Raw genomic sequence first — 27,161 nt, forward strand, 5'->3', positions numbered from 1 at the left:
TACATAGTTGGAATTATGTGATTTCACTGGTAATCAAAGATTTATTTACATTAATCAAGCAAAGACCATCAAATCTATTAAAAATGTTTTTTTAAATTTATATACATACATATACAAAGACATGCATGGCCGGTAGATTGGGTGCTCCAAATTGTCCCTAGGTGTGATTGTGAGTGTGGATGGTTGTCTGTCTATGTGTGCCCTGCGAGTGGCTTGCAACCAGGGTGTACCCACCTCCTGCCCGAAAGCCAGCTGAGGCTCCAGCTCAGAAAATGTGTGTATGTAATGTATATGATAAATAGATATATATATACCACGTTTTTCTGTTCCTAACATGTCATTCTAGTATAGAAAGGAATTTAGCCTGTGTTGACTACAGGTTCATTCTTCTCTAAACATTTCCAGCTCCGCCACATCTTATTGAGAAACCTCAAGATGTCCAGAAGCTCATCGATGGCTCCTTGTCTTGGGATTGTAAAGCCACAGGGAAGCCAAAACCCTCCTACAGGTGGATGAAAAATGGAGAGAATATGGAACCTACTGAGGTGAGCCATGCGGAAATGAGTGTCACTGTGGAATTTCGGATGCCGTTTTGGTTACATTTGTTATTTTTTTACAAATTTCTTGAGCAGGGCTGTTTGTTTAAGGCCTTTTCACGCTAGGGTAGTTTAATTAAACAAAATTTAAAAAAAACAAACCAGGCACAAGTTATTAAAAAAAACGAAACAAAACAAAACATAACCAACAAAGTCCAAAACAAGTGCAAACAAATATGGAGAAATAACTGGACTTTTTCTAAAGACTGTGAACAAAGGGCAACCAGGCATGACAAGGACATGAAAGCAGGGAAGTAAATACACATACTAACGAGCCGAGAGACACCTGGACAAGATGGCGGAGGGAGCTGATTGGGTGACACGAATTATCGGTCCACACGAAAACCCATTTCAGTGTATCCGCACAGGTTTCTTACCGTTTAGGCAGTTTATCCACACAGCGGCTCGGTTTTGGAGCTTGAAACCGGATCACTTTTGAAACCAGACTCCAGAGTAGATATATATAGCCGTGACTTAGATGTTTTGCTCAACCTCCTTAGCTTGTTTATACTTTTACAGCGAAATTTTTTGTGTGATGTTGTACTTGTATCACCCGGCATTGTCACTTCTCTGTATTGTGTTCATCTCACCGATATGTATATATTACTGTATAGCCGATAGCCCATACACACCCGTGCAAGCCGTTGAAGCCACAGGGCAGCCATCTTACCCTCCCATCTTGCGAGCAGACGGCTGTTTAATCTACTTTGAAGACCCCTTTTCTTTTATCGCTCAGGTGCAAGACCCCTGTTATTTCTACTAAGTACTGTCTCAAATGTTCTCTAATTTCGGTACTGTAAATGTATAGGATCGTATGCCAAGAAACGTTTCATGGGAGGAGTAATATAGCGGCCTTGCGGCTTCAAAACTTTCAGACACTATTCAGATCAGTGGCTCATCTTCTTCGCTGATTATTCTTCTACGCTTTCTGTTCACCCCCTGTAGCAGCGTTACAGTGCCTCTCCAGACTTGGCATATATATTACAGCCATTAAATGTCCAAGCCGTCTTCTTTTGGACACTCGCATGTCTTGAGACGGTTCTGTCTTTACAATATTTGTCTGAGGAACGAAGCCGGGTTTGCTTCCATGTAAACAGGGCCCAAGGTTGCATTCAGACTGCAAGATTTTCTGACTCCAATCAGACTCTTCCTCAAATCTGATTTTTACGGCTGACTTCCAGATTGTTTTTAGCAAGTGTCCAAATCCGATCTGGCCCTGTTCAGACTGAGCCACATTATTGACCCATCTGACAGGTTGCTGTAGCAACGACGTTGAACGGAGGCAGCGCCCAGTGCATGTAGTGTTTGTTCTCATTGTGATGCTGTTTACCGCTCCGTACTTCCCGTTACTCGCAAGCGCGTAAGCAGCTTTTTTTTCTTTCTTCTTCTTTATTTTTTTTTTAAACAACCATATGTCTATGGCTACTGCCCGGCACTAATTCACTATTTCCGGTTGCATATGTGAAGAACTGATGATGTAACGAGACCGGCTTCCGCACAAGTAACATAAGCTGTCACCGTATTTCTGTCTTCGACGGGGCAGTGGCGCCGTCAAGGTGTTTGACTGCCGAGCATGTGAGGAAACTAACCAGGCAACGAACAGATTGGATATCGACAGCGCGGAGGCATTGGTTTTTTTCACACGTAGAGTGACGTTACTGAGAGTCAAATCCGTTCTGTGTGTTTCAAGCTGATCAGACAGACTCATCCTGTCCAAATCGGATATGAAACTACCTCCCGCATGTGGTTTCATGCCGTCCCACAAAAAATCGGATTTCATGTGCTTTGGGACTGTTCAGACTACAAAATAGCCATCCATTTTCAATCTGGATGGGCTAAAAAAATCGGATTTTGGCCGCCAGTCTGAACAAGACCTAAGGACCGGCATGACAAGCACAGATGTACATGATCAAACTTGAGATGTTGACACAAAGGAAAACATAACAGCTAAACCAAAACAAACCTTACCTGTAACTGCAACTAGCCACTGATGTTTCCTGTACGTCCTTTCTTGAAGTGAGGGACGAAATTCTTCCCCGTTTTTGCGATGATTACTTTGTTGTCAGGCATGCAGCTTGACTGTCAGCCTTTTTGCCATTCAAAAGCGCACGTACAGAAACAACCTCTGAACTAACACATCTTTATTTCTCATTGCGCATGCGCAAAAGCTGTCGACCTTCCGGTTTACAAAGCCGAGCTTCCTCTCATGAGACACCCGTTTATCACGATGGTTCGTGTGTGCTAACAATCCGCTGTCGGCTTTACCAAAAAAAACAAAAAAACAAAAAAACAAAAAAACAAAAAAAACTTTTAACCTCTCCGCAAGGCAAGGAAAACAGGACAAATTACACAGGAATTTAAGACCAAAGCAGTAGAACTAAAGGTATTGTATAACTATAATTATTTAAATGATTTTATTGAAGGGCTTGGTCATGCACCGCATTAATAGCTTATTATGACCGCTCTCCACTGCTGCACTTTAATATTAAACTATGCTGCCTTTAAAGCAAAATGATATAAGAGAAACATATTGACATTGTGTTAAAGTCATTTAAATGATCTAATCGTTTACACTCAGTGATGGTTCTGTTTGCATAGATACGTTAGTGTTCAAAGGTTCGAACAAAAATGTGAATTCCTATAACAAAAACAAACCCCTGATTTAATGCTCATTATTTAAAAAATAAATAGGGCCTACATTAATAAACCGTATGAGCACTCGAGTGCAGCATGCGCCTGATGAATAAACAGCTGCTTCATTATGCAGAGCTCGTGACACAAACACACCAGAGGATATTGATCAGTGCTGGATTGTAATACATGTCTTTGGAATGAACCCAGTTTGGCAACATATGCACAGTGAAGCCTGTCTAATAAAACGACTTGCAAATCATGGTGAGTAGTCAACTTGTGTAAACAATGCCTGCGATGTTTTCATTAAATCTTAGAGCTATGTGAAAATACTGATCTTCATTATAAACCCATCCATACATGTTCTTTTTCTGCTTATTGGCACAGACAGTAGACAGATATGCGTATATTTAGTCACTCCATTGAATCTTGGGTACTCCCTGGGGCCTCCTCACTGTGGATCAACTCACCAAGGAGGTGTTGGGAACATAGGGTAGCCTTATGCCTTAGCCAACATATCTGGCTTCTCCTGATGCGGAGGAACCGTGGCTCTACTTTGAGTCCCTCTCGGATGACCGAGCTTCTCAGCATATCTCTAAGGGACAGCCTCAGACACTCTGCAGGGGAAACTCATTCTATCCACTTGTATCTGTGAGCTTATTCTTATTAGCCACAGTCTGTAGCTATAAGTGAGGTTGCAAAGGTAGACCAACTGTTAAATCGAGGCTGTTGCCTTTTGGCTCAGCTTTTCTTCATACAACATAACGTATCTATCGCAGGTGTAGGGCTGAAACAATGTCACAATTCGAAAATTTCATGTTTGTTCAATAATTTACTACTAGTCGCTGCACCCAAGAAGGTGTTATTTTGACAAATTATTAACCAACAGACCGTTCTAATGGGCGGCACGGTGGGTGACTGGTTAGCACGTCCGCCTCCCAGTTCTGAGGACTCGGGTTCCAGTCCAGGCTCCGGCCCTCCTGGGTGGAGTTTGCATGTTCTCCCCGTGCCTGCACGGGTCTTCTCCGGCTACTCCGGTCTCCTCCCACATTCCAAAGACATGCATGGCAGGTTAATTGGGCGATCTGAATTGTCCCTAGGTGTGCTTGTGCTTGTGGATGGTTGTATGTATATATGCATATATGTATACATGTATGTATGTATATAAATAACAAGTGTCACAAACAAATGTCCCAAGGAGGACACTGCATTACTGCGACTCATTGAAACCAGCCGTTTGGAGTCGCTAGCTACAAAAAAAAATGGAGTTGGTTGGAGGGAAAAGTGGGGGAAAAAAATAAATCAGCGAAACACCGAAGTCGTGAAAAGTGAACCGCGTTATACGGAGGGAACACTTAATTTTTTCAAACATGTCCTCCTTTTTGACCTTATGGAAGTGGCCACCCTAGTTTGAAAGAAACAAAGAAAGAAATAAAGAAAAGATAATTAGAATAATTTTCATCATTTTTTCCCTATTGAATAAATACAAACATTCACCAAAAAATGTCAAATATGGCTTGTGTTCCTACATTCCGGACAATTTGACAAGTTGAATTGAATTTTGTTATTTAATGGGAACAAGTGTTTTTATAAAATAAACAAAGTTCTATTTATCTTTTTATTTTTTATTTGTCGCTGATCAGAAAAATTATCTGATCTGTGATTCAAATCGGTGATATGATCCGAACTGTAAGTTTTTTTTTGTTTTTTTTTTAATCCATCGCACCAAGTGATTACTGAGAGATGAAAAGAAATGTGGGTTGCAAAAAAGTGCATCATCCATCCATCCATCCATTTTCTTGACCGCTTATTTCTCACAAGGGTCGCGGGGGCTGCTGGCGCCTATCTCAGCTAGCTCTGGGCAGTAGGCGGGGGACACCCTGGACTGGTTGCCAACCAATCGCAGGGCACACAGAGACGAACAACCATCCACACTCACGCACACCTAGGGACAATTCAGAGCGCCCAATTAACCTGCCATGCATGTCTTTGGAATGTGGGAGGAGACCGGAGTACCCGGAGAAGACCCACGCGGGCACGGGGAGAACATGCAAACTCCACCCAGGAAGGTCCGAGCCTGGACTCGAACCGGAGACAAAAAGTGCATCAATGTACATGAATTAATAATTGTTTCATAATCGAATCGTAGTCCCTGAATCATAATCTGAATCGAATCCTAAGGTGTCCAAAGATTCCCACCCCTAATTACTAGTCAGTCCACTTGAGTGGGTGTTATTTTAGCAAATCTATAGTGTTATGTTTAAACATTGCTGTAATTTTAAAATGCAGTATTGTGCAATGCAGTTTAGGGCAAATAACACATTGTTCTACTTTGCTTGCAGCCAAGTTGTCACCTCCCACGCTGCACTTCCATACTTACTACTTACAAAAATGTATTACAAAGATATAAGATTTCAAAAACTGTCTGTTTTTACACTCAAAGGCTACTTTGCTGTCTATGAATATAGAGCCCTATATGTCATGTTTGTTTATAAAACATGCTTTCAACCGAGGAATCTTCTCTGAGGCAGGATTGCACCTAATGAAAATCAGATGTTATTCATTGTACATTGGCAGTAGCTCATCCCTGAGGACACCAAAGCTGTTCAAGTTCTGCTGAAGACAAAATGTAAATATTGTAGCTGGCTGGTGAGAGATGCTAGTTTGTTTCCAGGATACTGTTGAGGTGCCCATGAGCAAGGTACCGATCCCAGCCCACAACTGAGCTCAGCTCAAAGCCTAACAAAGCAATGGTGTAGTTTTATTATTTGTTGGGCTTTTATTTTAAAGTTGCCACATTGTCACAGCACATTGGTGGCATTTCCGTAATACAGGGAGTGGTGCTCAAGTCCGGTCCTCGAGAGCCTATGTCCAGTTCCATGTTTCTCTCCACCAACACACCTGATTCATGATCAGGATTATAATCTGTCTTGTGCAAAGCTTGCTGATGAGCTGATCATTGGATTTAGCTGTGCTGGAGGAGTGAGACATTGAATACAGGCTGGATAGGGGTTCTCGAGGACCGGACTTGGGCAACCCTGCCGTAATGCATCTTTCTCATCTGAATGAGGATATCTCGCTGTAGGCCTAATTGGTCATGCTGGTTCAAAATGATGTGGCCTAATCCTTTCAGGATCAATGCTAGTAGCATTTGCGAAGGAATTGTGAAAACTAATTGTGGTGTGTTGGCCACATAGGAAGTCCCTATCGGGATTACGCAGTAATGTATTTGAAAAATTTGGCAGTGTTCACTACATTTCTAAAAACCTCTTACAGTTATGAAATGTACATTGAAATTCACCATATTTTCAAATGTGTTACAACAAAAGTAAGAACTTTTCACTGCAGGAATAAAAAAAAATAAAAATCTCCGTGAAAAGTACAGTATCCCTTTAAGTACCCCCTCATAGTAGCCAATAAGTGTATTCAGACGACACAGCTGAATGGAGTAATAAGCAAAGGTGTTACATTACTTGAAATGCCACCATTAAGCACACTCTTGTAATGAGTGGAACAGGGAAAGGTCAATTATATAAGTGGTAGAGTGGAAAACAAGCTCTATTTGCTGTTTATGAGAGATGTCGCTGTCTTTCTCAGTATTAAACAGTAACCTTTCATGAAATGTTTGTGATTAGGATGGACAGAAATTGTTGCGTATCAGTTATATTAATAAATTAGCGTCAGTCACATGAAGCATTTTGGTAATGTTTTACACCAGTCCATCCATCCATCCATTTTCTTGACCGCTTCCTCCTCACAAGGGTCACGGGGGGTGATGGAGCCTATCCCAGCTGGCTTCAGGCAGTAGCCAGGGTACACCCTGAACTGGTTGCCAGCCAATCTCAGGGCACACAGAGAGAAACAACCATCCACGCTCACAATCACACCTAGGGACAATGCATAGCGTCAATTAACCTGCCAAGCATGTCTTTGGAATGTGGGAGGAGACCGGAGTACCCGGAGAAGACCCACGCGAGCACGGGGAGAACATGCAAACTCCACCCAGGAAGGCCGGAGCCTGGACTCGAACCAGAGTCCTCAGTACTGGGAGGCGGATGTGCAAACCAGTCTAACATCAGTCAAATGTGACTGACTGTGGTGTCGGCATGACCGTCGGAACTTGACACCGTAAAAATGACAGAAGTACAGATCGCGACAGGCACCGATGCCAACTGTTTAATACCTTCTGTGCATGCATGAGACATAATTCCCCTCCATACCATCGGAGTCGGGAGTCACTTTTCCTCAGTTCAAAAAAGGCAACCGGAAAGCTCTTACTGGGCGGCGGGATATGAAAATGTAAACTATGCAGCCGAAAGAATGCTCTCATCTCTCTTTGAGCCATAAGAGCATCCGCTGGCTGCACACAAGTTCACCATAGCATTGGTCGCTGATTTATAAATTGTTTGACCTATTTTCTAGCTCACACTTATTGTTTTCTAATTCACTCGCATTGACGCCCTGCCCCCCACCACTAGGGGCGCACTTCAACGTGGCGTCACACTGGGTCTATATAAGTCTATATATACATGGTTGTTATTCAGTGAACTCAACTCTCCAGTGTGGTTTGTTGGGATCAGATTTCCGGACACGCAACGCACGCGGTGTGAATTGCAGTCCTTGCGGAAGCCGTACGGAAAACGCACCGCGTCCTTTCCGCAGCCAGTGTGAATTGAGCTTAACAGTTCAACATAAGCTACATGCTTATTTTGACTGTCCCAACAACAGATAGAGGAGACAGGAAGTCGACTGCAATGGAAAATCAAAGCAAACGTTCTGATTTAATTGCCTACACTGCACTACACAACTTCATCTCTGGATTTGGAATGTGTAGTCTAAAACTGTAAAGCAATCTTTTCCACTCAGTATTTCAGAGTTAAGTTTTTCAAAAACAAACAAAAGAAGCTAGCACATACAGGCATGCAGCAAAAACCTTCACATCATGATTTGTGTGCACTGTTATCTACTTTGCACAGCCACAGTGAGCGGGAAGGGTCACAGTTTGTGCAAGATCACTCACAATCAAACTAAGCTTGCTATGTGCTGTACACTGCACCTGTCAATTTTAAAATACCCCAGAATCAAAAATGAGTTGATCTCATTTGAATTGTTTGCACTCATTGATAGATGCTGTTTTCAGTGTCACAGTATACACATAAAATTAAGTACACAACAAAATTATTTCTCTTAACAGACAAAAATGCCACTTGCAAAGGAAATGCTGCTTGAAAACAATAAAATGGCATTTTCTCTTAGTCAGTGACCTGATTAAATAACCAGTTTATTAAAGGCAACTTTACACAGATGTCATACAACCCCCTTGAAAGTATTAAACTGTGGGGCAATTTTATCATTAGATTAATGTGAAATAAAGTATTGACTTTTATTTCCACTTACATTTGGATCTGATGGCCCACTTGGAATAGAGCTCTTCTTGTTGTTTGAACCCACCCAATTTTCATAGAATAAAAATATTGGAATAAGAATAGTTTTGTATCCATGGTTGCCCTATTACATTGATAATTGAAATAATAAATAGCATTGAATATCTGAGTCTCAGATTTGGGTTTTGCTTGGAAATATTACTTTTTTATATACACTAACGAAGATTGTAACAGAGGTGTTGAAGTACATGTTTGAAATCAACATGAGGCAAATAATAATCCACTCCAACTGCACATACACAGACTACGCTATTAGATCCATATCAGTTCAATATAGGACGGAATGTGTAAAAAAAATAAAAAAATAGGGACAGTCTAAAATGCTTAATGTAAAAAAAAAAAAATAAAAAAAAACGTAACATGGTTTAATGTTAGAAAACTACAAGCAATCGCCACCAAAATTCACCAATCACAATTTACGCAATTGGTCGTAGTACCAATCAAAATTTATGCGATTGGTCGTAGTTTTTCAACATTAAGTGACGTTCTTATTTTTATTTTTATTTTATTTTATTTTTTTATTTTTATTTTTTTTTTAATTAAGCATTTTAGACTGTCCCTAGTTTTTGGCAACATTAAGCCACGTTAACCTTTTTCTCCATAGTGCATGTAAAAAAAATACATCAGTTAAATGATAAACAAGTTGTAACTTTAGGTATCTTGTCCCCCTGGTGTGAGCATAGCTTCTTATCCCGGAAACCCAGCCACGATAAAAAAAAAAAAAAAAAAAAAAAAAAACTGGTACGTGGCCAGGCTTTTTAAGCTTTTAAATTGGTTCCAGTGTAAGGGGATACGGTGTTGACTACATGATATACAGTAGATCATGCGGCCGGTGTGAATTCCGGCAAAGTTGGTAATTTTATTAAATCAGTGAACATAGCAGGTGGTAGAAGGTTAGATAAGGGTCTGTTTCCAAACTAGTGATCTCCAACTTATGTAAATATTGCGCTCTATGAGCCATTTCTACCGACAGGCAAATATCAGTCAAACTAGTAGATGCCATGGCTAGGTGGGCAATAATAACTTATACTGTAACAGTCCCTAAACCTCTGCACTATGTCCCGTCCACTTCAATTCAACATTCATTCACTTCCGTCATCCATCATGTGGCAGTCATGAGATCACGTGATGTAGGTGCAAAAGGTCTATTGTCCTTTTGTCCACCACCTCTTCGATGTAGTACATTTGGCAACTGTCAACTTGTTAACTGAAGTCAGAGTTATAAAGGGTGAATCTGAATGGAGAGAGCGCTGTCCCTTGAGGGCCCCCTGTGCTGTACACTAACATGTCTGACACAGAGCCACGTGTCCTCATATATTGTGGCCTGCCAGTTAGCTAGTCGATGGTCCACATCTGCCTCTTCTCACAGTTCATTGATGATCTGGAAAAGTAAAAAAAATAAATAAAAATAAAAATTTAATTTAAAAAAGAACATGACTCTTATAGTCCTGCTGAGGGACTCCAGGTGTGACAGGGCTCGATGCAGGTAGTGCTCTTGAGTGGTTTCGATCCTATTTGGCCGACAGAACATTCTGTGTTCGCCTTGAGTGCTCCGAGTCCCGCACCGTCCCACTGTCATAGGGTGTTCCGCAAGGATCTGTATTAGGCCCCATTCTATTCTCATTATATCTACTGCCCTTGGGCTCCATCCTTAGAAAACATGGAATTTCTTTTCATTGCTATGCGGATGACAGTCAGATCTATGTCCCGCTTAGTAAAAAGGACGCTTTCTCATTGATGCCTCTTTTGTCCTGTCTGGAAGAAATCAAAGCCTAGATGGCTTTAAATTTCTTGAACTTCAATGAGAAGAAAACAGAAGTTATGGTCTTTGGTCCCAGCGCCTCTTCTCATCCTGCCGACTTGGGTCCTCTGGCACTATATCTGAAGCCAACAGCCTCAAACCTGGGTGTCATGATGGACAGTGACTTAAACTGGACCGGCAAATTGCCGCTGTTGTCAAATCCAGCTTTTTTCATTTTAGACAGCTGGCTAAGGTCAAAAATCTCCTATCTCAGCAGTACTTAGAAATGGTAATCCATGCCTTTGTTACATCTCGGCTGGATTATTGTAATGCACTTTATTTTGGGATCAGCCAGTCCTCCCTGCAGCGTCTCCAGCTTGTCCAAAATGCTGCTGCTCGTCTCCTTACTGGTGCCCGTAAGAGGGAACACATAACCCCTATTCTGGCCTCTCTTCACTGGCTGCCCGTGAAATTTAGAATCCATTTTAAGATTATTCTATTTGTTTTCAAATCTCTCAATGGTCTTGCCCCACCTTATCTCGCCGAGCTCTTGCACCCCTACACACCTGCCCGACACAATTGGAGGTACCGAGGGCTAAGCGGAGACTTACCCCGGGTTTACACCGGTTGCGGTTGCGGTGCGGTTGCGGTGCGTTCCGGCGACGCAAGCAATTAGATTCCATTCATTCGAATGGTGCAGTTTACACCGCTTGCGGGTGTGTTGCGTGTCGACTGCCTCTCAGCTGCGGCGTGCCGCAGCCCTTCCGCAAGGATAGACCTATTTTCTATTTTTGCCGGACGCCGCAGCGGTAGGCCTCCGGCAAATGGCAAGGTAGCACAAAACACATCGAGCGGGACAGGAAGACCGACGCAGTTTCGAAATAAATTTCCGGTTACCTTTCAAGATAAAACACTCGCCAGCTCCTATTTCGCAAGCATGCTAGCAAAAAGTGATGTGGGCGTAGACGGGCCTGGAGTTAACGTGCGAGGTGCTCATTCACGGTTTAGACACCAGCGAACATGGACGAGGAGAGGTTTATATTGGAGGTAGAAAGCCACAAAATAAAAAAAAGTCCACCTCTCTTTCTGCTTCTCTGTTGAGCACAGACTTTCTGTGTGTTTGTCGTTGTTTTTAATGCCACATGATCGCGCGCGGTCACGCGAGACACGGCGGGAAGTGGTCGGCGACGGAGCTGCTGGACCGCAGCTGTGCGGAGCCGGTGTGGATTGGCCAAAAAATTGACCCGTCCGGAGCACGCAGTCAAGACGCACCGCACCGCAGCCGCACCGCAACCGGTGTAAACCCGGGGTCAGAGGAGATCGAGCCTTTGCTGTTGCCGGTCCCTCCCTTTGGAACGACCTTCCACTAAATATTAGGCAGTCCCCCTCGTTATCCTCTTTTAAAAGACGTCTTAAAACACATCTGTATTCTTTGGCTTTTGGCGCACCTTGAGACTTGTTCTTGGTGTTTTGTGGTGTGTATGAGTTTGATGTTTAGTCTACTTATTTATTTATTTATTTATTTATCTCTTTATTCACTACTTCTTATTTATTCACTGATGTAAAATGTATTTACTTGTAAAAAAACAAAATAACAAAAACCTGTATTCGCATTTCAAAAAGTTTGCTTTGTTCTTGTTTACTGCAAAACTGATGTTTATGTACAGCACTTTGTATACAGCAATGCCTGTTCTTAAAGCGCTTTATAAATAAAGTTGAGTTGAGTTGAGTTGTCGTCCCTCCTCACCTTCTCTCTTGAGAGAGGGCAGGGTAGTGAGTGGGGACCAGCGGGGTAGTCATGATCTGAAGGTGGTGTGGAGAGTTTGATGATGATTGGGGGAGGATCAGAGGTGTTGGTGGGGTTGATGAGGTGAGAAGAAATGCAACTGAGATGAGAAGACTTTTATCGAGAGTTGTGAAGAAGTGGGGCCATGCTTGCTGAGGTGAGAAGACTTTGATCGAGAGTTATGAAAAAGTGGGTCCATGCTGATTGGGATTCGATGAGAGAGCAGAGTAAAATGTATTGAAAAAAACAGTTTAACTCATTTTCTCAGAGCTGGTCTTCTAAGAGTCCTTCCTCACTCTCTGGTGTTAAAACAGTCCCGAACCTGCTCACGTGCCTCCTCTGTCCAGATCTTTATGGTCTTCTTCTGTGGAAGTTGTTTCCACACTATTGGTATGCATAATGGTCATAGAAGGAAAATGCTGTGATCAGAGCATTCAAGAGGGGGAGGAGAGTGCACCTATTATATATTAATCTCTAACATTATCATACAGTACAGTATATGAGCTCCAATATTGTATGGTCTCCTGTGTGGCAATCTGCAGATTGTGTGAAGTTGGGGAGGGTGGCAGAAAGAGAGGAATGATTGAAGTCCCCGAATATGTGGATGAGGGCCTCTGGGTGTGGATGCATCGACAGAGCATCGACAGAAAGAGGAATGTATTCGGTACATCATTACAACAATGACATGAAAAGTCCCGAGGTATATAGTATGGTCGGCCGTTGACTGCTCAATGTCCATACTTGCAGAGCTGCTCTTTAACAGTGAAGCCCCCAGGGTTACATCTGTTTACAAAAAAACAAAAACAAAAAAAGCACTCCCATCCCCTCACCTTTCTTTTTGCTGCTCTGCCAGTTTGTGGTCTGCACAGATATGTATCCATAAAACCCTCCACGGTCATGAGAGTGTCCAGTGTGTCCTTGTTCAACCCTGTCTCAATGAAACATATGAGATTGCAAGGTGAACAGGAAGACTCAAATTTGCCAAGAATTACAGAGACGCACCTCAAAAATTCTGATAGGCAACTTTCTGGTCTGATGAGACAAATATTAACCTTTGCTAAAGTTATGGAAATGATATGGTTATGAACCCAAGCATACATGTCAATCGGTAAAATGCAGTGAACATAATACCATAAAGTTGCATTGGTTCCTCTGGCTTTCTCATTAATCTTCATTGATGGTGACAGCATGGATGAAATTATTGCGTGCAAAGGTTTGCAACAAATATTCAAGGGACCGTTGGAAGACCAGCACTGAGAAAATTAGTTTACCGTTTTGTTTTGTTTTTTCCCCTCAATACATTTAACTCTGCTCTCTCACTGAAAACCACTCAAACATTTTTTCAATGTTAATTTATTTTAAAAACCCAATATTAATTTCAATATAATAAAAACAAATGTGAAATTACAAAAGTACAATTACATAGGTCGCCTTACAGGAGGCTGACATGTTTAGTCACCATCTTTCTGCTGCGGATACCCGGAGAAGAACTTCGTGAGCGTTGTAATTGGTGGTAGGCTTGCAAAGTGTGGTCTCTCTGATGCACGGACTTAGAGCTTAGGTCACTGCATTCTATTCGTTCACCACTAGATTGCACTAAATTCTACACACTGTCATTTTAAGTCTTATCCATTTCACTTATTCTACTTAAGCTTATCAATTTCAATACTTGTTTGGTTGCAATTAGTGCTAACGTCTTGTATATCAAATCCACATATACCACAATAGCAGCATAAAAAGTCCGACTGTTGATCTAAGTTAAACTGCAACACAGCGCTTAAAGAACAAACTCAAATATTGATAGCAAAAATAAAAATTTGATCCACTGTTCTCTTTTTGGAGGTTAGTATAAATATAAACTAAAATATCAAATCAATCCACTGAATGTTGTTTGTAAACAACCTTACCTTATCAACTTTATTTCTTTATTTCAGAATTACCGGAGTATTGATGTGACTTTGCATTATGTTTAATGAATGCCATGCAATTTTTCAATCCCCCACACTCAGCTTCTGAGAAATAAAAATGCAGCTTTTTTTTCCCAACACTTTATTACGCTTTGGTCCTTCAGTGAGTCACTCAACCTTATTTTGTATTCTTACTGTATCTTATTTTCCTTAAGCCTAAATTCACTGTGAGCGAGCCCTAATTAAATATCAAAATTGAAGGGCAACACCAAGCAGACCTGAAAATGAGCATGAAAATTGCTTAAAAAAAACAAAAAAACAAACAAACTCAAAACATAATAATGCATTGTAAAGAAGCAGATAGAAAAGGTGAAGGATTCATACGCTGATCCTTATTTTATCCTTGCCAGTCATCTCTTGTTTAAAGGAATACAAGACTTGTGAAAAACGAAACAGCTATTCTGCGAAATTGTTAATTTCAACTCTTCCCTAAAAAAAAATTATGATTTTATAGCACTTTTTATGAATATTTTTGCATTGAGCACAGTATCAGCCATTTTGGACAGTCATGTGATCACGTGATCATCGTGACGTATCGCATATGTAAAATACACATCGAATAACATGGCTGCCAGTGACAACAAAGAACTTGCGATGAATTATCATTCCCCATGGCCGACATCAAAGGTGGGATTACGCTTTACAGTAAAGAAGTACTTCTTCAAAAGAAGTATAGCCAAGGAGGAATCGCCAAAGATGTGTGTCAAGGTGAAACGGGGATGAAAGGGGCCGATAAGAACTCATTCAGCCGGCTGGCTCATAGCAAGTCGGATTTTACTCTGATCAGAATTGGTGCAATATTTGGGATAGACGATGGTGTTTTTCTTGCCCAATACGTCAGCAAACTCCCATTCAAGTGAACGGCGGCAGCTGCCGTTTTCGCACGGGATAAGTCATCACGATCACGTGACCAGAATAATGGTGTTCATCACGGTATGTTATTATTTTGATGCTTAAATCGGTTTAAAAGAAAATTCAGGGAATAAGATGCAAGAGATATTTGCACTTTTATTCTTTATACACAATGCCTAATCCAATACAGGAAAATTAGTTAACTCTTGTATCGCTTTAAATTGTAGTTTGATGTTTCACTGAGTGGAAAAGTCCTGCCAGCTGACAAAGAAAGCCCACGTCAGAAAAGATACAAATAAATGTTGGGAGCACATGTCAGAAAACCATTTTTTTAATTTTTTTTTAAATTTATTTCAAACATGTATAAAAACAAAGTAATTATAAGAATACATATAGAAAAAAAGGGAAAACATACAAGACAGATAAAGCAACAAACACAACATTAGAGCCACAAAAATAACAATTTTGCAATAATTCATCCTGTCATTAGCTACACATTTACACATGTTCGAAAAGGAGTAGGAAGAAGTATAAACTTATCAAGTCCTAGCCCCTTAACGTCCATTACACAATAAATAGTAGATACATATATACATACACATGCATACACACATACGCATATATATATATGTACATACATACATACATACATACATACATATACACATATATACAATTTCACAATGCAATACAGTGGAGCCAAGCTAATCACGGGGAGGTGACCCGCAAATAGTAAAAATCCGCAAATAATTGACACTAGTGTTTTTCCGATACCGTTTTTTGGGCTCCTGATACCGATTCCGATACCCAGCTTGGCAGTATCGGCTGATACCGATACCATGCCGATACCTAAGGGTTTTTTTCCTCAACATGAAAAAGCTGTCCTGCCATTGGTTCAGATCATTCAAGGGCCAATAGGATATCTTAGATTGGCATGCAGTGAACATGTCACATATCAGTGAATGTCGTGCACGAGCAAGACACAAGATGCTGCATCCAAAATCCTATATTAGCTTTGGAATTAATGGTATTGGCATGTTACGTGTGAGTAGTCACCGATACCAATACCACTGTTTTAATGCAGTGTCGGCGCCTCTGCCGATACCAGTATCGGAACAACACTAATTGACACCCATTCAAAAACATTTTAAAAAAAAAAGTCAAAATTTTGACTAAGCATGGCTATAACACCAATAAGCGTTTTTCATGAAAAACAGGGTTGCCCTTCCTGCCAAAAATACACATTACCCCCCCCCCCCCCCCCCCAAAAAAAAAAAACAACAACAAAAAAAAAAAACATCCACACAAATAGGTAAATCATTAACTAGTAGTATACAGGGGTCCACCGTACACCATTTTTCAGAATGAAGCCCACCCTTAAATGTAACGTTATTCTCATCCCCCTCCCTCCTGCTAAAGGGGAAACTGGCTCCGTAGTGCACTGATATAAATAGGGCATGGCTTTATTTCACTCTCATAAACATGCAGATTGATTAGGGTCATTTTCTGCTAGCCTGCTTCCATCCACCCAAGCCTTCCCCTCCATTAGTGATGAAATCCTAGATTTATTGCCACGTCTGTTATTTTCAGACCATAATTCACTGGCCCTGCAGCTGTTTTTATGCAGATGAGCTGTGGGAACTTGGCGTGTTAATGGCATGTGTCTATGTCCATAGGAGCGCATACAGGTGAGCAATGGGGCGTTGTTAATCAGTCGCTTGACCCTGTCGGACACAGGAATGTACCAGTGTGTTGCCGGGAATAAGTATGGCGAGGTCTTCTCCAATGCCGAACTCCGAGTTATAGGTAAGATTGTGTAATTCTGTCTCTGTGTGTGTGTGAGATGTGTGTGCATGCATTTATTCAAGTTCGCACCATCCTCTTCATTTGGTCAATTTTACCAGTTGACCTTTGCCCATTCAGTTATTGGCCACTAAAAGGAAAAGGTGTTTTACCAACAGTGATGTACAATATGTTCTTAGTTTCTCTGTTTACAAGCGCAGCTCATCTGCCCTGTGAGGCATGTCACTCTCTTCTTTACCCCTGTGTTAGCTTTCATTTGTTGACAATCTTCCAACACACTAGCTATGTTCAGACAGGAGGCTAATCTGATTTTTTTTGTGATCAGATCTTGAAGCTCTACTGTCCACACTCGTGTCATTTGCAAGTGACCAAATCTAATTTGATGTTTACACACATCAGCGAGCTATACTGACTTGTCTGCTTTGGTTGACACAGTAATTACGTAGATGAATCAAGTTGCAGGGCTTATCTCCTTTGTCACCGTAGTCTAGAGTACGTGTGGGGTGTGTGTGTGTGTGTGTGTGTGTGTGTGTGTGTGTGGGGGGGGGGGGGGGGGTCAGAAATTGGACTTTAGGGGTACTTTATCTACTATAACCAGCAGGGTAAAACAAGTCCTCGAGTAATGGGGGACCGCACGAATGCTGTTTTTAGACCGCAAGGCCACGTGACTTCAGCAGCTTAAACCAGGAAGGAGGTCAAGAAAGAAGCTCGCTCATTGACGAGCCATGCAAATAGTTCTTGTTTTGTTCTCGTTTATCTCCGGAAATACACCAAGCCGAGTGAACACAGCTGTTATGGAACGTTTAGAAACCACTCCAGACACCACAACCGTCCACATAGGAAGGATGTATTCTTTATTCGTTTCCCGAAGCCAAAAATTCAGAGTCATGAATGTGAACGGGGATCAACTTGTGAGGACGTCCAAAAGAGCAGTTTAACGCCAGCGAAGTGAGCCTGTTAACTTTAAACTGGAGTAAACATTTTGTTGGGGGCATGTATGCATGCTTCTAGATGACTATCCTGCCCTTGCCGGACACCGCCGTGCCGAAGAGGCAAGCGATTGTCTTTATATTTATGTTTTTGTTGTTGTTTTGCGTTTAGCACTACCCCGACTGCCGGACGACAATAATATTATGAATGACGGGGAAAGAATACTAAAATGGCGTTGCCACTGTTGCACAGACCTGTCTTGCTTACCGCCTGTTTTTATTTTTATTTTTTGCCTTTTGTGCAGATGTAACGTATGAAAATTTATATGGAGGGCCTTTTCTGAATTAAGTAAAGGGGTTTATATGCGGGACGTATATGATAATGGAAAGAATTGAGTTTTAGTTGTTGTTTGTGCCCAAGAGACACGCACACACACACTACACACATACTCAAAAAAAGCAATACAAATTTACCCCCCAACAACAAACAAAGACGTAAGACAAGCAGATATGACAAACAGAGTATATGGTGGTAAAGGAAGGATAGCTTGTTAAAACTGGAGAATGAAGTGTCAGTCGGGTAGGACGATGAGTCGAGGGGGAGAGAAAAAAAACTTTACCTCTGGTTCAGGTCGGCTCTTTTCCTCGTCTTTTTCAGCCCTCTATATGCAAGTCATCTCTTCAATTGAACATTAATATGTTCTTGGATGTCTATACCAGTCAATTTGGCACCAGGGATATTCTCGGACAGAATTAGTAGACTTAGCGCAGTAGATGTCTCGCTAGTACACTGTTTACATCCGTATAGAACAGGGGTCTCCAAGTTCGGTCCTCGAGAGCACCTATCCAGCCTGTTTTCCATGTCTCCGCCCTTCAGCACAGCTGAATCTAATGATCAGCTAATCAGCAAGCTTTGCAGAGGCCTGATAACGATCCCAATCCTGAATCAGGTGTGTTAGAGGAGAGAAACATGGAAAACTGGCTGGATAGGTGCTCTCGAACCCTGGTCTAGAATGACTAGCCCGCTGAGTTGGACCCTCCTCGCTAGACTCATGAATATCATTTAGTGTGGTGTCGTGTATCGTGCGGTTCCCCATTCAAGTACCCTGATTTAATAAAAAATAAAAACAAATGGGAAAAAAAAGACATTTTTTCTGCCTCAAGTTGCTATTGGTGAGTACCTTTGAGAAGACAGTCCGTAACCTTAGCTTACCAAAGAATACAACATTAAAACCCTGGTACTCTTTTATTCTGAACATGTCAACAGTGCGGTGTGGCTGTCTTCACTCATCTTCCTAACTGTAGTGAGGGTTAATTTATATACAGGCTAGCTGTCACAAACTGTTACCACCATCAACACGTCATCCTGAAATCATGTTGCTAATTAATGAAGCAAAAGGAAAAAAACAACAACAACTAATTACGCTGACATTGACATACAGCATCTGTTGACAGCATTAGCTTCTAGTAGCTAGCTGTTAGCTGCTAAGCAAATGCCCAAATAGATGGCTGGCAAGAGCTGTCGGATTATTTTTCAAAGGCAGTTTAATAGGGGAAAATTATTCTGCACATTTTTGCTGACAGCCTGACACAGTTCCAGTTCATACTGATCATTTTTCAACAAACCAATCTCACTCAAATGTGTTGTTTTAGCCAGCAAATTTACTACTGTGGTTCTGACATCACATTGTCCTATAATGTTTTAGAGAAGAAAATGCAGTTTTCTGTTATGTGCAGTTTAAATTTGATAACAACAACACATCCAATTTATGTATGAAAAATGTCAAGGACTGGTGTCAGACTCCGCAAAATCTTTCAACTTACCATAGTTAAATGGTGACCCAGAAATCAGAGGTCCTTCTTTTGAAATCTCGCATCAACTCCTCGTTTGCAATGTTTTCTCTGGGTCTTTCGGCTTCCTCATGCTGCCCTTGAGACTCTACATTTCTCATAGGTATGAATGCGACTGTGGATTGTTGTTTTTCTATATTTGTGGCTGCACATTAAATGATAAAGTAAGCAAGGATAGTCTCCGTCTCACCCATGATCCTAATAAAGACAGCATGGATGGATGGATGGATGGACAAAGGACATCAATGTGATCAGTCACCAGTTTTATAAATATAGTTAAAAGACTGTAATGTAAGAGTCACATTGCTATTCAATCGACTGGTACATCTAAATAACAAAAAAATCTTGATCAAAACTTCCGTTCAAAATGTGTTGGATTCTGCTTGCTGAGGTAGGTGAATGATAGCTGACCGCTAACAGCAGGTATGTTGCTCTTGTATTTTGCAACAAAGTATTTTATGTCCATTTTAACAGTTTCGTTCCCGCCATTGTGTAGTCTTAAACTTTAAGAAAGATGTTAACCTTGGCAGGAATAATTTATATTTGTTATTTCACTGCAGTCTCATGGCCAAGACACACTTTAACCTGCTTTACTGTTATCTGGCCTGAAAATAGATTTGGAAAAAGAAGAACATCTGTCATCTGTCACGGGTAGAAAAAAATAATCCAAACAACATTGAATCTCAAAAAGAAAGACAGAACAAGTGTAAAGTCTCTAATTAAAATTGAGCTGAAAATATTTGTATGTGATGAATTGTAAAGGAAGACATGTAATTGACTGTTTTATATGAAATAAGAAATCTATCCCTCCTGTCTCAGCTGTTGCTCCAGATTTCTCTCATAACCAATTGAGGAGCCAGACGCTGGTCAAGGTTGGAGGAGATATGCTCATGGAGTGCAAACCCAAGATGTCTCCGTGGGGTGTGATCTCTTGGAGGAAGGGCAGCGAAACACTGGAAGAAAGTCAAAGGTAACTGCTAAACTTCCTTCCCTGAAAAGATCACTAGAATTCTGCCTAAGTAAGTCCTTGTTGCTCAAAGAAAAAATATACGATAAAATGAAATAGACGCTAATGTACAATACAATCCGTCCCATGAAATAACATTGTGGCTTATTTGTGGATTTTTCCCAAAATTATATTTCTTTTCACAAGCTTCATTTTGAAGTGTAAATTGTTGATGTTTTTAAAATCAAATCCATGCACATTGAAGCATTTGAATCAGCATTCAAGGATGTTCTACTGGAGCTCAAACTGTCATTATGCTAAAATGTGTCATAATGTTAGTAGTGCAGCCTTCAAGTTGAAAGCAAAACTGACCTTGCCATTGAAAAATGCATTCCAGTGCATTGCATGCCAAACCCTAAAATGTGTTACCTTGATTTTTGGGGTGCGACTAACATACCCATTCGCTCATTAGACTTAATTTTGCGATAAATCAAAACATGATTGACACCTGACAGGACATCTGGGTATGATATTTGCATTGGTTGTCATGTTGAACATTTTGTATTCATTCACTGTGCCTACTGTCACTGTCTGATGAAAAATGCACATGTCAGTTTTGAATTTTTATTTGGGGGCTAAAAATGTACTTCTACTGCAACATATTTCATAATCGTTTTTTCTTTTCACATTTATGGCTGTATGGTGCACATTTACATTTAATGCTTTGATATTCCGGATCCGTGAACAAGGACATAAAGTAAGTGCATTTCAACATCGGATCTATAAGAAAACAGTGGTTTAACTATGGCACAACAACAAGCTCACAATGTGCCTCAAAGTTGTACCTTTACATTTTTATTTTAAAAATCAACACAATCATAATTTAATAGCCAATTTAACCAGTGGATTTTGACCCGCTCGCTTCAAACAGACTCTGCTCCATGGAAGAATACATTTTATTATCAACCATATGCTCATGACATCACATCCATTATCCAAGAGTGCCGACACACTCGGTTCATAAAAACAAAGTGACAATGAACACCTTCCTTCTTTGCCACATCGCTCCCCTTCAAGTGAGATAAAGATATTTTTTTTTTTATCTGTCAGCAACACTATGTTCAGAGATGGGAAATCCAGGTCCAGAAAGGACAAACCCTGCCACAGTTCAGCTTTAGCTACAGCTGCTTGTACTCAACCAGCAGGTAAACAAGGTCATTACGAGATGCACCTGTGGCTAAAGCCAAACTGTGGCAGGGTTTTTACCAACAACATAGCAGGATTGCTAACACGGCAACACATCTTCAATAGGGTAAAACTAACCTGTCTCAGGACGCTTGAGATCTGGATTGTGGGTAAACTCCCAAAGCACAACTTATATTTTGGGGTTTTTGAGTGCTAAATCAGTAATTTAAGTTGGACGGACATTTAAATAGAAATTATTGACATTAGTGTCAACAGTGTTTGTTAGCACATCAATAACAAGTTGTTTGCTCAAAAACAATTTTAGTTGTCTTTTTAAATAAAAAATGTATTTAAGATGGAGGGTCAATTAGTTCTGCAAACTCTTATTTCTTTGTTGTGAAATGCAGCAAAACCAATTTTTAAGCCTCAAATATTTTGTTGAATTGTCCATCTTTTATTTATTATCGTAGTGCAGTTTGTTGCCTTGATATTTTGAATTCACCCAACTGTGGCAGTCATAGAAAAGGCGGCTAATGAACACAACAGCATCATTCCAGTTGTTTGTGTTTCACATCACTCCTGTTACAAAAATACAGCCTGAAATTACACACTAGGGTGCCATGAGCCTTATTGTTTTTTAGTGTTGAAAAGCAACTTGGTAAATGGGGTGGATTTATGTGGCACATTTCTACCTTTAAGGCACTCGCGTCATTCACACAATGATGATGGTGTACGTTCCACTGAAGGAAAGTCAACAGCTCATTCACACACAGATCACGCAGACTCACCAGCAACTATTGTCCAAATAACGAGACTGTCACTCCGCCACCTGAACTATAACTCCCCCAATGGAATCATTTGGAGTCCTTGAATGTGTCAAAAGACTTTCCAGCTTCTTCTCTCTGCAGTCATAAAAGGAACAATCCAACACAACTAGAAATGTGTCACAATATTCTTTTAAATCGCAAAATGAATGAACATGGACGACAAAGGTGCTTAAGCATACAATAGAGTACAGTATCACAAAGAGACTTTGTGAATGGTAATAATAATTTGTGGTATTTTTAATTTGATCATTTATACTGTAAATTTAGTTATAATCATAGCTGTAATGATTACTTGGTTAATCGATTCAATCATCAAATTAATTAATTATTTTGTCAGTTTATTAATCATTTAGGGACCTTGTTTAGTTTTATATAATCCAAATCCTTAGAATTTCAGCCTCTCAATAGGAAATTTTCATTTCTGTAATCCTCCATGAAAGCAGACCTTTTTTTTTTTTTTTTTTTTTTTTTTTTTTTTTTTTTTTTTTTTTTTTTTTTTTTTTAATAGATGCATGGAAACCCGTCTGGATTAGCTTTTTTTATGCTGTATAATTTATTCTTTCTATGGTAGCAGGGGGGCTGGAGCCTATCCCAGATAGGCGAGAGATGGGATACACACGCATAATGATTGCCAGCCAGTCACAAAAAACAAAAATATTACATCACTTGCATAACGTTCCAAACATAATTGACACAATTAAGCATTTAATCTATTTTCCCTCATCCATCGTTCATCTGGATTTATGTGGGTATTTCCACTCAGAGAGGTTGAAATTGTATGGGAATTTTAGGAATTAGGGGGACTGGGGCTTAAATGTGCCTTAGAGAGTATTTCACTGAGGATAATGATAAAAAGATGTCATTAGTTTTACTGGGGGGAGGGGTGAATTAATTTTTTACACCCTGTTATAGCAAATATGCAGAACTCTGAAATACACACCTCAGCATATGACATCCTCATGGACATGCACAAGGGTGAGCAGTCAAATGGCCAAGTAAATTTTGGTGATGATTCATAGCATTTTTGTGTCATTAAGCAACATTTAGCTTTTGCACATTTACAGTTGTGCTTATCAGTTTACCTACCCCAAGCAAGGACGTGTAACCTTTCGAGCACAACTTGTATTCTTAACAAAGACCGGGCATGATGTAAACAGCAACATGACAAAATATTTCCCGGATACAAGCGGCTGAAATGAGTTTTCTCCGCAGGGTGTCCGGGCTCTCAGTAGAATGTGATAAATTTATAACATTTAAAATGCAAGGTCCCAAGACAGTCAACAATTCTTTAACTAGTTTGCCCAGGAGCGGGTCCAGCAAGCAAGTTGTTTGTTTTGCCGCACTCACCAAATGTGTAAGGTTTTCAAGCGATATTTTATTGAAAAAAGCTAGTATTGTCGGACAGTTATTAGCCAGAGTGCCACTATTAACATCAGAAATTGCGAGATTTAACTGAGATTTATGCACAGAGCGCATAATCTCATCTTTAATAAAGTGGATCTTTTGTATAAAGAAAAACAAACAAAAAAAAATGCATAAAATTGTGAGCTGAATGCGGGGAGCTCTGTGACATCGGCTGCTGTTGCGTTAACATTGCTACTGTATCAAATAAGTTTTTAGGGTTATTTTTATTAAGACCGATAATTCTAGAGAGATAATTAGTTTTTTCTAAAGTGAGAGCTTCTTTTTATTATCTATTTTATTAGCTATCTTTTTATTTATGCAAGAAATCGCACCATGTTTGAGGAAAGACCTCAAATTTGGTTGCACGCCATTTGCGCTCAAGCAAACATGATTGTATAAGTGTTTTAGTTACATCAGTAAACCACGGTGTACATGTTTTTGGACGAATTTTAAAGCTTAATTGCACTACAGTGTCGGGCATTTAACAAAACAGCATTAAAGTTATTAGTGAGCTTATCTATTGAACCAGTATAAGAAGGAAAGGACGCAGTTGCCATAGGGAGCAACTCAGAGAGCGCAGAAATAGTTAAAGAACTAATATTGTGGCTGCTGTATCTTTGGTTGTGACATTGGCAATGAGCCAAAACGTTGCATTTAATAAACTAATGTTCAGACATAGTCGTCTTATATGGCAACACCATTACATTGGAAGTTACTAAACCCAGTTAGTACCAGATCTAAGGTATTACCTTTTTTATGGGTCACTACATTTACTATCCGTGTGAAACCAAAAGTATCATTTATCGTCTGAAATGCTACAGTAAGCGGTTCATAATATTAAAGTCACTCAAAATTAGTATGTTATCTGCGTGAGTTACCAAGTCAGCCATAAGTTCAGAAAATTCATCGAGAAAGCCAAATAAGAGGTTCCCTCACTATAACGTGGTTCACTTTTCGGGGCCTCGCTGTATCGCAGATTTTGTTTAGTGCAATATTGCATTTATTTATTTATTTATTTATTACAGTAATGTAGTTATTTTCAAAAATTTATAAAGGCTTGAACATTGAGAATGTTTAAATATGAGAAAATGTGAATGCCTCAATGCGAGAAGTGTATAAACTGTGTTGTGAGGGGCTTTAGAGCCTTCAAACATTTATAATAATTATAAAACATAAAGCTAACTACTTTGTGGATGTCACTTATTGTAGGTATTTTGTGGAACCTAACCCCAGCGTAAAACTAGGGAACACTATTTGCTTTATCTCTGTCTTTGGCTCCTGAAATTTTTGCTAACATAAATAATAATTTATTATTATAAAGTTTGTTTGGTCCAAAATGAGCTTATATATTATTTTTTTTATTTGTCTCAATATTTTCAAATGTTTAAACTTTTTTTTTGCTTTGAACAAAAACATAATCGTTTTGAATAATCGTGATTTCAATTATTACCACAATAATCGTGAATATTATTTTTTCCATAATCGAGCAGCCCTAGCTCCTGATATTACAAGCAATGTACTTCATAATAAAGCCAACTTTTCATGGTACCAATGAACGTATGATAACAGGTTTCTCTATCATGTGTTTTTCATAATGAATATATGGTCCTAAATTTAAATTTAAATGTGATTTCACTGTGACTGCCAAATGTCATATTTTATTTTTTATTTTCATCAATAGTTTTCAATTGTGCATGAACAATATTTAGAACTTTTATTTACAACACAAAATCCACAATAACTCTTCCATATTATGGGCCTTTAAAAGAAAAAAAAATCAAGAGTTAAAATGATAATTTTATTTTAAGTTTGTAGAGGCCTATAATTAAAATCAATTATGTTTTATTTTCAATTATAAATATTGATAAAAGGTCAATTTTACTTTGCACAGCATTGAAGTGTTATTTGCTTTCCAGTCGTCTCATTTAACTTTCACTTCCTACAATTTCCTCTTCTGTGTGTCTCAAGTGAACTGATGCATCATAATAGTGCTGCCTGGTCGTTGTGAGCGATGCCATGCTGAGCAACAAGGCATGATTGGAACATGAAACACGTATTGCAAAACACTACGAAATCCCAGCAGCAGGGTAACATAATGGCGTCCATATGTCATGTGACCAGCAGTTGACCAATCACAGCGTAGTAGCTCTGAGACCGAGTTGACCAAATTCTATCTATGGCAACTAAGTCATGTCTGCCATCTAGTGGTGAATGGGTATATTACAACTTAAAACTACAGTTGATGTATATTTGCAGTTTGGTACGCACAAATTTACCCCAGCTTTTCGCAGAAAACGTGTATTAAATCTATATCAGCGATTTTTATTTTATTTTTTCGAAGAAGAATTAAGATTGGCCTTGTATTTAAAAAATTACCGATAATCAAGGGGACACTCAGTGTGGCTGAATGTGGCCCACAGGCCACGAGTTTCCCATCCGTGATTTACACGATAATACTTATAAATATAAAAATGCAGTCAGCCTGTGGAGATTGTGATACAGTCCTCAGATGTGTGAGAGCATTTGCAGAGGAGCTAAGTGAAAAAGCAGCATGAAGCCTCAGTTGTGGTTAATGGGCTTATGCTGGCCAAAGCGGCCATCTGCTAACGAAATTCAAAGTGCTAATCAAGTACTTTCCACCTTCATGGGGATGACAAAGGCCAGGGAGATCAAATTATTCAAAGTTCTGATATATATAAAAGTTTTGCAAATAACATTCGACAATCATAAGGTTCAACTCCCGAGATTTGATATGCCCTCATTTGTCAGCACACGAGCATGACTCCACCGGCGAGCAGTCGTATGTGAGCACGGCGTCTTGCCAGGCTTTGCATACATACAAAGCTTTGTTGTTGCTTGTCAAACAAAATGATAGAGAATTTGCACAGTGGTTTTACCTGTGATGTCCTTCACTCATCTGTGACATGATTGCACGTTTCAACCTCACGGCATCGTGACTATTTCAACTCTGATATTAACATTTCTCTGTAAGGTGACACCAGATCATATAGTGATGAATAAAATATTTAGTTTTTATTGTCTCTGCCCTTTTTACTATTATTATTTTGATACATATTCAGGGGTGTGTAAACATATGTGCATGACTGTATTTCTCAATTATTACCTATATCATTTAAAGAAACAAATAGTGCTAAATATGTTGTGATTAAAAGCATGTGCTTCAGTTTCAGTTTTGTTG

At 39.8% G+C, this 27,161-nt stretch overlaps 1 protein-coding gene across 3 annotated transcripts in view; it reads left to right on the top strand.

Annotated features, from left to right (window-relative positions):
• LOC144023490 (contactin-4-like) overlaps positions 1-27,161 on the top strand; it is a 177,638-nt gene that overhangs the window by 98,443 nt on the left and 52,034 nt on the right. For all 3 annotated transcript variants that reach the window (XM_077529033.1, XM_077529032.1, XM_077529034.1), the window contains exons 9-11: positions 406-545; positions 16,694-16,823; positions 20,420-20,570. In XM_077529033.1, the coding sequence (XP_077385159.1) occupies positions 406-545; positions 16,694-16,823; positions 20,420-20,570 (421 nt within the window). The remainder of the gene's footprint in view (positions 1-405; positions 546-16,693; positions 16,824-20,419; positions 20,571-27,161) is intronic.

The sequence above is a fragment of the Festucalex cinctus genome, chromosome 8, assembly GCF_051991245.1.
Source record: "Festucalex cinctus isolate MCC-2025b chromosome 8, RoL_Fcin_1.0, whole genome shotgun sequence".
NCBI lineage: Eukaryota > Metazoa > Chordata > Actinopteri > Syngnathiformes > Syngnathidae > Festucalex > Festucalex cinctus.